The sequence below is a fragment of the Dendronephthya gigantea genome, unplaced genomic scaffold (genome assembly GCF_004324835.1).
Source record: "Dendronephthya gigantea isolate DGI-Jeju-01 unplaced genomic scaffold, DenGig_1.0 000000F, whole genome shotgun sequence".
Lineage (NCBI taxonomy): Eukaryota > Metazoa > Cnidaria > Anthozoa > Malacalcyonacea > Nephtheidae > Dendronephthya > Dendronephthya gigantea.
In genome coordinates, this window is record NW_021163010.1 from 6,185,264 (window position 1) to 6,197,292 (window position 12,029).

General features: G+C 35.2%; 1 protein-coding gene across 2 annotated transcripts; it reads left to right on the top strand.

Annotated features, from left to right (window-relative positions):
- The first annotated feature begins 1,878 nt into the window (after positions 1-1,878).
- LOC114516740 (neuronal acetylcholine receptor subunit alpha-7-like) lies at positions 1,879-11,910 on the top strand. 2 transcript variants are annotated; one of them, XM_028536299.1, is made up of 9 exons: positions 1,879-2,086; positions 3,807-3,943; positions 4,437-4,481; positions 4,649-4,758; positions 5,986-6,190; positions 6,904-7,153; positions 9,846-10,039; positions 10,465-10,588; positions 10,788-11,910. In XM_028536299.1, the coding sequence occupies exons 1-9, from the start codon at positions 2,029-2,031 to the stop codon at positions 11,015-11,017; spliced, it is 1,353 nt and encodes a 450-aa protein (XP_028392100.1). In that variant the 5' UTR covers positions 1,879-2,028; the 3' UTR covers positions 11,018-11,910. The 2 variants fall into 2 exon arrangements, with proteins under 2 accessions (XP_028392100.1, XP_028392108.1); XM_028536307.1 differs by lacking the exon at positions 4,437-4,481.
- The last annotated feature ends 119 nt before the right edge of the window (positions 11,911-12,029 follow it).

Here is a 12,029-nt window from a genome sequence, read left to right on the forward strand (position 1 = left end):
TTGAGCGGACCATGTATCAGGGGGTGCATGGGTAATGTTTTTATCATTATTCGACAATCATCATTTTTTAGATTTTCCAGTTTATATAAGGCAATAGATGCATGATCTATAGAGACGTGGCAGACTTCAAAAGTGTCAAAAAGAGCGTCAAAAAGAGGGGTTTCTGCTAGGAGGAAATTTTTCGATTGAATGAAATTATTTTTCCTGACTTTTAAAATGTGACAGTTCAACCGAAGTGGATTCTCATGATTAAGAACTATAGGCCGTTCCTTAAGGACGCGTGTTACACGCCGCAATTTTTCGTGCAACTTTCCAATCCAATTAAACCTTTTAAGCTTTGTTTTGTTATATTATATTTTACGAAAGACAATGGACTAATATTCTTGCAATTTTGCATGGTGATAGTGTCACAATAGTGTCCCAAAAAAACGCAATTGGCAATTCATTGCCAACTTTAGTCACTTTTAGTAGTAATAGTAATCAGTACGTTTGATAAAGTACGCATTAATTATATCATTTAATGTATAAAGAAAAATCGAACTGTTATATATTTTTAGCAGGTTTCTTATTATTTCAATAGTTTCACGCTATCGTAACGACAGTGTTGCACCTGTTTAATGACTGTGCATGCTTAATTATATTTGTTTCATTTTTGTCAGACTGAGGCACAAGCAACGTTGTATCAAATAAGAATTGTACGCTGAACTTGAAACTGAACGTCTACATGACTTGAGAATTTAAGCTATATGCATACATTATACTTGCATTGAAAATTTCACTCCATATAAATCAAGAGGATCCCCGGCCGGCATATAAGGCTTCCAACGTTAATTTTAAAGAAATAAGCCAAGTTCGTTCTGCGCATCCACATCGGTCCTAGGCCTGCTCACAACAGATCCTGTAAAAATTGTTCAAATTTCGCATTTTCGGGTTTTTCTAAACATAAATTATTCACTATAGTTTATTTATATTTTTCATGTATGCCTGTTTTCCACTTCACCCGTACCGTAACGACACGTAACGTATATCATTATTTTCAGGGCACTCGCGGATAGAACTAATGACTTTGAAACAAAGAAATACGATACGGTTGAAGTAGAAAACAGGGCTTAGAAGCGTTGCGAACTGTATCATTTTAAAAAGTATAAAAGCTCGAAATGTAAACAAACCGTTTCATTTACATATATGGACTCGATTTTTACATGTTTGTAAATTTATGTTTGCAAATTTTGCGAACTCGCCTCAAATATTGCCACCTAGTTCAACTCCAGAACAAATATATTTAAAGCTAAATAAAAGCAATTCCATCGTTTTAGCGTTAAAATGTGGTTAGACGACCATTTTCCATGGTTGGGCTTTTTGGTTTTCAAGTAAATGCGGTAACTGCACATTCGTACAACACCATGCACAATTCTTTTTTACTAGGCATCACTTCCCTTGTTAAACAAGTGAACACGTTTAGGTTCCAACACGTGTGTGTCGTGTGTTGCATGGGAACGATGTGATTATGAATTTGCATGTGATTATGAATTCCTTTTAATATTTCAGACTTTAATTACGTGCTGGGTCGGTCTAGTAGCGATAAACAAGCCTTCGCCCAACCTCGTACCCATGCAGCATTTTTTGGCCATCGCCATTGAGGAATAGATCGCTTGTTTAAAGAGGCTATAATTATATAGATTTTCGATGAGTTCTGCATGTCAAATAACTGATGTAGTATATTGCTGGTATTATACTAGATATCGATGACATTGTTTAGTATCTGCATGTTTAATTAATGCATGCTTCATCCATAATCCATTTTGCTACTTTACTATACAGTCTACAGCTAAACAGAATTTGCATTTTAAGCTAGTTATATTCCCGATACACCTGCTCTGTATATGCAATTAATATTTTGGCTTGGATACTGATCTGAGGAATATGTCAATGTTACGAAACGAAGCTAACTTTTCCGAAGTGTTTGTCTTCGCCCAATACTTTCTTCATATTTGATCGTTGGAAAAGATATTGGAGATAAAATTCCCGATGAAACAGTTGGCAGTACTTATGTGTTGCCTCTGCTTTTTAATCGCGATCGTGACAGGTAAAATTATCTTCATTTATATATTGTCGTTTTAAATGTACATCTATTTGTTGAAAATAAATATATATCTCAATTTTCCGACTTATTCAGCAATTGCTTTTGTAAAATGTTGTAATTTTTACAGCTATATATACGGAGTTTCATTTCGTCAATGTTACCTATAGTCTAATTCTGACATCTATAGCTATATATATTCTATCGATACTGAAGAAAAAAATCATTACTACAATGTTCTAACTAATGCATGCATGCAACTCATACATATATGCATGTGTATTAAACGTCAATTTTTATTTTTTATTTTCTAAGATGCCAGCAAAGTCATTTATACTTTTATATTTTTATATGCACGTACTTGCCTACGTTTTGGCTACAAAATATAAACGAATCAGATATATCATGCATTTCGATGCATAAAAATGTTTGATTTTAAAACCGCCGTAAAGACGAACGATTAGTCATTCGTCGGTTTGACGGCCATTAGTCATTACTATGGTTGTCATAGCGGCACGGAGTTCCAGTTATTTTATTCTGCATGATTCGCGACAACATAACAGGAGTCTATGCTTCCTTTAAAAATTAAAAACTTAATTCAGGCTAGACTCAAAACTGAAAAGGTTTTCTCATTTACAAAGATTCCGTCTCTTCCAAATTTCAAATTTCTTTTAATATATGCATGCATGTAAAGTATAATTTATATATTTAGAAATATTTCGGCCATGTATAGAATCGACTTCTGCAATTCGTATTGAATGCATTGTAACAGTATGCATCAACCATTGCCCTTTTAGAAGCATTCCTATGTATATAATCACCAGACACAAGGTCAAGATTACATTCACGGCCTGTTGTTCTAGCCAAGTGCCTTAGTAACATTGATATATATATATAGTTATTATCATTGTTATTGACACGTCAGAAAGGTTGACGTTGTTTGGAGGCTTATGAATTCGAGTCCCTGTGGGCTTGCTTATTTAACAATGATTGAATGAGTCTGAATGACGTTGAACAAGAAATGAATAATTATCAAACCAAAAGCTAATAACGTCAGAGTCTTACTAATGCTTCATGCAATTTGAAACCAAAATTTAATTATTGTTTCAGTATTGATTCGAAAGAATGTGGGAGCACTGCAACTTCGTTCTTTTCCGCTCCTTGTAGAAAAAAGTCGTATAGAGCGTGAGGATGATTCATTATTCTGATATTAACCAATCTAGGCCTTGAATTCTTCCAAAAAAATTAATTAATTTATGACAAAAGTAAATTGCGCTATCTGATTGGCTGACTGCACGTGCATGGTCATTACGCTTTTTCATCACGCATGTTGGGCTGCTATAAATACTAAATAAAATTCAAGACAATGAATGCCACCAGCAGTAAGTGCCCAGAGATCCCTAGCAGCCTTATAGACAGAAAAAAACTGGCGCCAAAACGCTGCTGCTACAAATAAACCTCGCTAGCTTGTACAGCAAGACCTTCGTCTGATATACATTTTTTTGTGGATTCTCTATATGTAATTATAAATGAGAATTTTACTCCAGAGAAGTTGGTTGCATCCGGTTTAGAGCCCAAAGGTCGTTGACCTATTGTGTATTACTATTTATTACTACCGAAATTAGTATGCGATAACCCAAGTTTTTAAGTACGCCTATATATACTCAATAACGATACTGAAAATCGCTATAAAAAAGGTTTTTTGACATGAATCTTGTTTTTTTAGCTAGTGGCCAAGAATTAAGGCTTCTAACACACGTGTTCAACGAAAGCCGATACGACAAGAGAATTTTACCGAATATGAAGCAGAGTGGACCGGTGGATGTTATTGTCGGACTAACAATTTACCGCATTGAAGATTTGGTAAACAACATATTTCTTCAAATTTTCATTTTGTTAATGATAAATGGTGATTTGTTTTTAATTAACTTCAAATTGTGCACATCATAATATGCTGGTATGATAATAGAATGGATTAAGCAAAATGCCTAATCAAAATACTACCTCTCGGAAGTTGCTATGCTACTCAAAATACTACATGCTGGGAAGAAGACTTAAATGATGCATGAAAACTTGGTTACTTAGAAATATCAAGTCTATCCTGCCCTACACCAGCAGGATTTTTTGTCCTTTTGTTTGTAATCCTGTCGATCGAGGTGTAAAAGAAAAGGTTGACTCAAACACTTTTGACCAAAATGTATAAAATGATTTGCTCCATTTTCATTCACAGTACAAAAAATTTTTCTATGGCACATGATTTATACAGCGAGAGGGAGTACTCTTTCTCATCATACAATTTACAGTACCATGCATCCATGTAACATCATGCAAAAGTTGGTTGATTTTTTTATACCAGGTTGAGAAAGAACAGCAGCTCGTTACACACGCAGTACTTCACCTGGTAAATTGCAAATACATATATTGTATAGTTTTCCTTGAAAGAATCTTATCATGCAAGTATATATTTGAGTGGAAAAAATAAAAACTTTTTTCCCTAATTTTTTTTTGTAGTCAAGATATATGTGTATGAGTGAACTTATTTTTTCTTATCCACCCATAACTCTGTAGACTTGGAACGACCCACATTTAGGCTGGGAGAAATCAGAATTTGGTGAAATTGAAAATATCACAATAGATAATGGTCAAATATGGATACCAGATATCGTGCTGTATAACAGGTATTATTATTCACTGTAGATACAATCTCCGTTTTGATTGGTTAACCACCTACAAAATTATTCCTGGTATTTGTAATTGTGACGTCAAATTCACAAATAATTCTAGGTATTCTGTAATGGTGACGTCTAATTTATTAATTTACTAATTTATTCGCAAAAACAAATATTGAGCATAAACAAGCCGTAAACATTCCGACAACAAATTTGTCAGTCGTATTTCAATAATTACATTAAATTTTCAAAAATGGTACTTTATAGACTTCTTCCTGTTCTTCGAGCCTTTCAAATATAGCATCCGGTATACACTAATCAGACTTGAAATTATTGAAATATGCATGGCCAGGCAAAACATGCACTTAAATTGCATGAAAATGTTAAACAAGGTTGGTCTTGATAAGAAATAACAGAATTTTTGTGTTAAGTAAATTATGTCTATCGCCATTAGAACAACATACTATATATTTTGTTGTCGGAAACAAAGTTTGGTCCGATCCAGAATATTTAGTTATATAAGCAAGTACTTTTCATATATTGTATCTTTAACTTAATAGGTTCAAGTATTCAATTATAAATAACCTTCATTAGTGAGATTCATAATTGTATATATAAATGTAAAAAATGTTTAAATAAAGTTTCCACTATTATTATTATTATTATTAAAACATCTTTAAAGATACACGGTAACTAATCAATCGTTTTCCAATTTAATTTCTTTAAAATATTACTAGAACATATCTCGTATGAGTCACCAGTTATAATTCTCGCAGATCACGGTTTTGAAGTTTCTGAATTCTGTAGCTTTGCTTTTAAATATTCGCCACAGTTACCCCAAGTCATTGAGCGATAAATGAAGTGTGATAGCACTATAAAGCTTGATAAAGATATGTAAGAGTTTTTAGGCAGAAACATAGGGTTTCGCACGACGAAACACGCCAATACCCTTTAAATCTTTTTACTGATGTCGTCAATTTGTTTATCCAAGCAAAGATGTTCATCAACTAATGAACCTATACGGCTTTTTTGGTTTCAACCTTATTTAATTACTTTCCCATCGATAGAAACATTGACGTCTTGTAAAAGGTTCTTTAATCTTTGTCGTGTTTCAAAGATCATATTCCGTTTTCTCCACATTTTAATTTTATTCTCGACATTTTAAGAACGAAGTGTTAACGAAGTTAAGTTAAAATTATCACGTCTTTTGAGAAAGCCCTTATCCTACTTTCATAGTGCGAACGAAGATTATTCATCTAGACGGCTGGGTCGAATGCGACCTATCATTCATCACACCGGAAATGTGACACTAGACTGCCCTGTCGTACTGTATACTCTGTGCAGGATTGACGTCGCCGACTATCCAATGGACCGACAAAAATGTAATCTTGTTTTTGGATCATGGTCACATCGTTCGACCGAAGTCAGAGTAACAAGCCAGGTATATAGACAATTAACATTGAAACTTAGCACCGCGTTTGCATAGTTAATAACATTGTCACTGCAGATATATACTAATAAACCCGAGCAAGTTAAAATATTTTGCGCGTACGCGTATAATGCTAAAAAGTATAAGGGCTGTTTTCCATTTACGCTTTTAAGTCTAAATCCTTATAATTATGTAATTATCATTTGCGTAACAACAAAGCGACTGGGGACGAGTCAGCAACACGAGCGGGCTTTGCCGCTGGGAAAATTATGAAATTTGATGCCCGTTGCTATGCCTTCCCTATATAGCAACGCGATCCTGGAAATCAAAGGAAAGTGGCGAACATGTATATTTTTGAGAATAAAAAATTTTTCTACCGTTTTTGAAGTTAATTTTATATTGTTTCATATTCTAATCTATACATACATAATAACCGCTCATAACGGCGGTCTCGGGTCAACAAAACACACTGTTTCGCTCGGCGTCAGTAAATTAGCGTTTATTATGAAATCAATGATTGAATAGATGCATAGGGCTGGATTCTTTTGAGGATTTACTGTGTTTTCTCTGGCGTAAAACTTATTGCATGTACAACAACTTAGAAAGTTTTAGGTTTTTACGTGCGTGTGCGTACGTGCAAAAAACGCGATAGTGGAATCAGCATTAAAAAAAGTTACCCAAAATAAGCGATGACTATATATGCAATTTTACGGTTATTTTTATAGCCAAATAAATTCGATCTCAGTCGCTATATCGACAATGGTCAATGGAAAATCATTGGAACGACCTTCGAACAGCATTTGCAACTTTATGACAACAGAAGCAAAGGATTTTACGACGTCACGTTTGAAATCTTCCTGTGTCGACGTGTGCTGTATTACGCGATGTACTTGATAATACCTGGAACGTTAATAGCTCTGCTGTCGGCAATCATATTCCTTCTTCCCCAAGACTGCAGTGAGCGAATAACCGTAGGTAAAAACTGCATTTTAACTTCGAAAAATGGAATTTGCATGGCTAGCTGTATTATTGTCGTTGCAATGCCACCTTACGAAGCATAAAATGACTTGGAGGTATTGAAATGGGTAAATAACATGATTCTGGTAGTCGTGCAGTTAGCATTGCTTGCTTTGTTTCAAAAATACTTATTCTGATACCTCAAGATCGTCTTAGGCTTTGTTAAATCTTGGGCAACCGGGCTCATATGAACAACTACTTAGAGTTGACCAATTCATTTCAATTCATGTGATGTTTGAAGGTTAATGATCAAAAGTCAAAACTACTAAAAAGGTGTCCATTTTGAGTTTTGACTATCCAGAGGTGCACGCAAAAGACATTTTATTATTTACTGTTCATGTCGAAATATATTTAGGGACCGTTATGCAGGCAAGTCGAAATAGGGACTTGCAAGTCTTTAATTATCACATTAATATGGCGTACTTTTTGCAGTATATATTGGTAATAGGTTGTCCTTTAATAGGCTTTATTAATCTTTAAACGCTAACTTTAAACGCTTTAAACGCTAAGCGCGCAGGGTATATAGTCTGATGAGTTAAACAAAACTTATCATGGTATAAACTATAATAAACGTGACCAATATTGATTGGATTGAACAGTAAAAAGGTAGTAAAATAAAAGTCATGGCGTACGGTGACAACCAGCGCAAACCAACGCTATCAATTCATGACGAAACATGACCATAGTTGGATATAGAAATTATTCTTACTATAAACATTATTGCTAACAATACCTTCGTACACGTGGCAGCTTTCAAAAGCATCATGACAGTCTTCTTTTTGATCGCAGTCGCGCTAGGTTTGCTTCTTTTAGACTTCGAGTGATTATTCAAAAACTTTATGTACATGGTGTATAAAAAAAGTACCCCCTAATATCTAGATCGAGCTTTTGCTAAACTCGCGGATGCATGCATGCTTAAAAGCGAGAGGCTCAATATGAATACTTTAACCTGATTACCATTCTATTAACAGTGCAATATACAGGGTGTATAAAAAAAAACGCAACCACTTAATATTCTAAAATTCATATTGTTTATAAGCTCAATAGATTTTATGCCCCTGGGATTTTAAAATGGCTTCTAATCGTACAGTTCAACTGCTAATGGTCAAATCAGCTAAACTAATAATGGTGTAGCTAACAACCGAACAACGAGTTTTTATTGTCGTGCACGGATAACTTGAATGTTAACTGTCGACCTTGTAAGATAAATTGTAAATAAAATTTTACTCGTTAAATACTTTCAATTCAGCTCGTTGGTTTACGCACCCGACTTTGTTTACCAACGATTGTGCCGCTAGAATATGATTACAAGCTTTCTCGCATTCCAGGGGCCAAACGTCTTTTGTGTTGTAGAACAAAGAGGATATTCATGAATATTAAGTGGTTGCGTTTTTTTTGATACACCCTGTACAGGGTGTCCCAAAAAAAAACGAAAACTATTGAAATCACTCATTGTTAAAATTTGAATGCCGTGTTAACGAATTTCAGCCCGTGGGGATTTAATGCAACTTATAAAATGGCAAATCGACATGTATTCAAATTCCAACAGAAGCTTCATTTCAATAGGAGTACTTTTTTATACACCCTGTAAGGGGCTGTTTACATGAGCCCGGTTACCCGAGATTCAACGAAGCGTGAGAGGATTTTGAGGTATTGAGTCTTTATGACATAAGTCTTTATGACACCAAACAAGCACATGCTATTGTTGTGGTGATTATACGACTCAGGATCATGTTATTTGCTCATTTCAATTCCTCAAAATCATCTCACGCTTCGTTGAATCTCGGATAACCGGGCTCAGACAGAGTATTCAGACCGATACATAAAAACGTAGACTAAAAAGTATGAACACATGGTCGCTCGACTAACGAGGTATCGAACTACCCTCTAGATCTTTGCGTTATCAATTTCCGTTGGTTTTTATTGACAGAAAAGAAAACAAGAAATGCAATATTGTTTTCGAAGGAGAACAATTCGCACGAATTAAAATACAATAAGTCGGATCATTTATGTTCGATAACCAGGATGAATACATAGCTAAGCCAAATATTGTTATTGGCGGCCTTTAATTCCTTTGTTTTGAACAAAGAAAACAATGACTATGTTATTATTATTTGGCTTTTTTATTCAGAAATCTACCAACCATAGATTATACTAATAAACAAGATTTTTATGCGCATAATCACACATACCTATAAAAAACAAAAATCCGATTAACTCCGCCAAAACAATATCACTAATGCATGGAACATCTCAAGTTGGAATGAGGAAAAAAAACAATTCGAATTTCATTTCTACTTTTTCGCGGCGAGTTTTTTCGCAAGTTAATCACATCACTGGATTCCAGATATCGCTTCGCGTCGCGCGAATGAATTCCCCTAGTGCAAAACCGGCTTTCCATTAGGCGGAATTTTGCGCGCTTTCATGCAGAATTAATGTGAGACAATTAAACGCAGACAGTCGGCGATCTCTATTATTTTGTTGTTTGTTACCGATGCATGAAATGCTTTGTCCGTAGAGAAAAGTTTTTGACTTCATTGGTGCGGATCAACAATGAACCGCAGAGAGTCGCCGACTGGCTGCGATGATGAAAACCTGCCGGCAAAATAAAATGTTTTGTATTCCAACTTAGATACTTTTCTCGCTTTAGGGATGGCGATCTTGGTCGCGCTTTCCTTTTTCTATTTGCTTGTGTCAGAGACCATGCCTGCGTCGGGGAAAGTTTCCGTGGTTGGGGAATTTTATGCTGCGACGATGATTGAAATGACAATATCGTTCTTTCTCAATGTTCTCATTCTGCGGTTTCACCATATGACGGAAGAAAAAGTCCCACGTTGGGTCAAGGTGAGCGCAAACGACTCGTGATTTTAATTTTAACTGTGCACGAGTGTCGAGAATCTTGGGAATGAATCTGAGTTGCTACTAATAGTATTTCTCCCAGGTGGAATTCTGGGCCCCTCCTGAGAAGATTCATTCTAAAAAGAAGCGAATCTTTGTATGAAAAACCAAAGTGTATGAACTATGATGATGAGCTGTCAAAAGATTGCAGGATGAACTTTTTAAACTTTGATACTTTGAACTTTCATAGCGATACAGAAATCCACAATTGTGAACCATGCAGTGATTAGATTTTCGGACTGAAGCTTCATAAACACCAATTTCTGCGGCGTTGGTGCATGCAGATCGATATGATTTGCGGATATAATTATATGTAAAATGGCCATAATTTACGGATAAATTGCTGATTATTCCTTCGTTCAATACTTTAGAAATATATTTTAAACTACGGCGCAAGATTCCTAAGAATGACGTTTCGCATTGACTACCAACAACTCAAAATTCGACCATCACACAAGATTATGAAGAAGAAGCAGATCCTTATGACCCGAAAACGTAAGAACTACATTATGCTTTGAATCTATTTGCGTATGTGTAGTAAAAATTTGCGTAGGCATGCATATATAATCAAAACTAATTAGAAAGGGTTTTTTTTCGTCAATGGCCATAATTAAAATATTTTCGTTGAGAAATATGTTTAATTTAATTTCGCGCCAAGATCTGCATGTAACACAACGTTTGTTCGTTTCTACAGAGGACTTCTACCGCGTTGTAGACGAGGAGGTGGATCGAAAGCTTTATGATGAGATGATAGCTGATGACAAAGCTATTGCAGACGTGATCGAAACAGAAATAGAATTAGCAGAAAGAGACGCCGAGTGGAAGAAGGCAGCCGAAGTGTTAAATATCTACTCGCTTCTCATCCATATTCTCGTTGTAATATTTACATTTTGTTTCGTGTTCATCGACTCGAGTCCTCGCTAAATGAAATGCCGCACTTAGCTATGTTTAATACAAGAATATTAATAACATGGATCTGTCCATTCCATGCACTATAGCATCACGACCTCTATATAGGTTCTGAACATGTAATTGACAAAATTATTATCTAAAATTCTCATGTGACGTGCATGGTTATATTATCATCCTCGTAAACCGGACTAGCCTTGACCCTTGCTGATATTCAAACACACAAAGCCTCAACGATACGTAACGCTCATTATGATAACACAACTTATATAGAGTCATGTGAATCCTGTATTTTATGCACATGCAGTAGCTAATGTGTTCACGCACACATACATGCATGCATGCATGTACACAGATCACAATGAGTTTGTTGTATTACAAAGCATGCAATAAAAAAACCGGCACCATACCAAAAAATAGGATCAAACATTTTCTCCCGTTTTTTAACTCCTATACATACAGGTCATTGGAAGGCGAAGATTTTACAAGGGCAAAAGCTAGTATAGTGTAAAGTCGTCCACATAATAGACAACATTAGACCATAGTAGACAACATTAGATCATAGCAGACAACATTAGACCATATAGTATAGACAACAACACGAGTGTCAATAAGCTACGGGCTAAACTCGCTGGGAGTTAAGTATATTATATAAGTTGCGATCGAATGATAAAACAGTCAAAGTTAGGAAAATAAATTCAATAGAATAGGCAGCAAGGCTTTTGTAGCACCGTGCATGTTTATCTAAGTGCTTTGGCTTTGCATGGCTTTGTGGTTAATTTGAACCACGCGGTTCAAGACTACAGTCTATTTTTGCTCGTATATGAACATCTCATATACAGACATACAATATATAATACATATAACATTGAATAAATATTTCATGTATAAGATTATAGAGTTACATTTTTACACTCGCGACATCTGAATCGTTTAGAGTGAAGAGTCAATAAGAGTCAAGAGACATACTATATAGACATTCTTTTGCAATAGTTTCTTTCCACTCCGTAAAATATATACTTTAAGG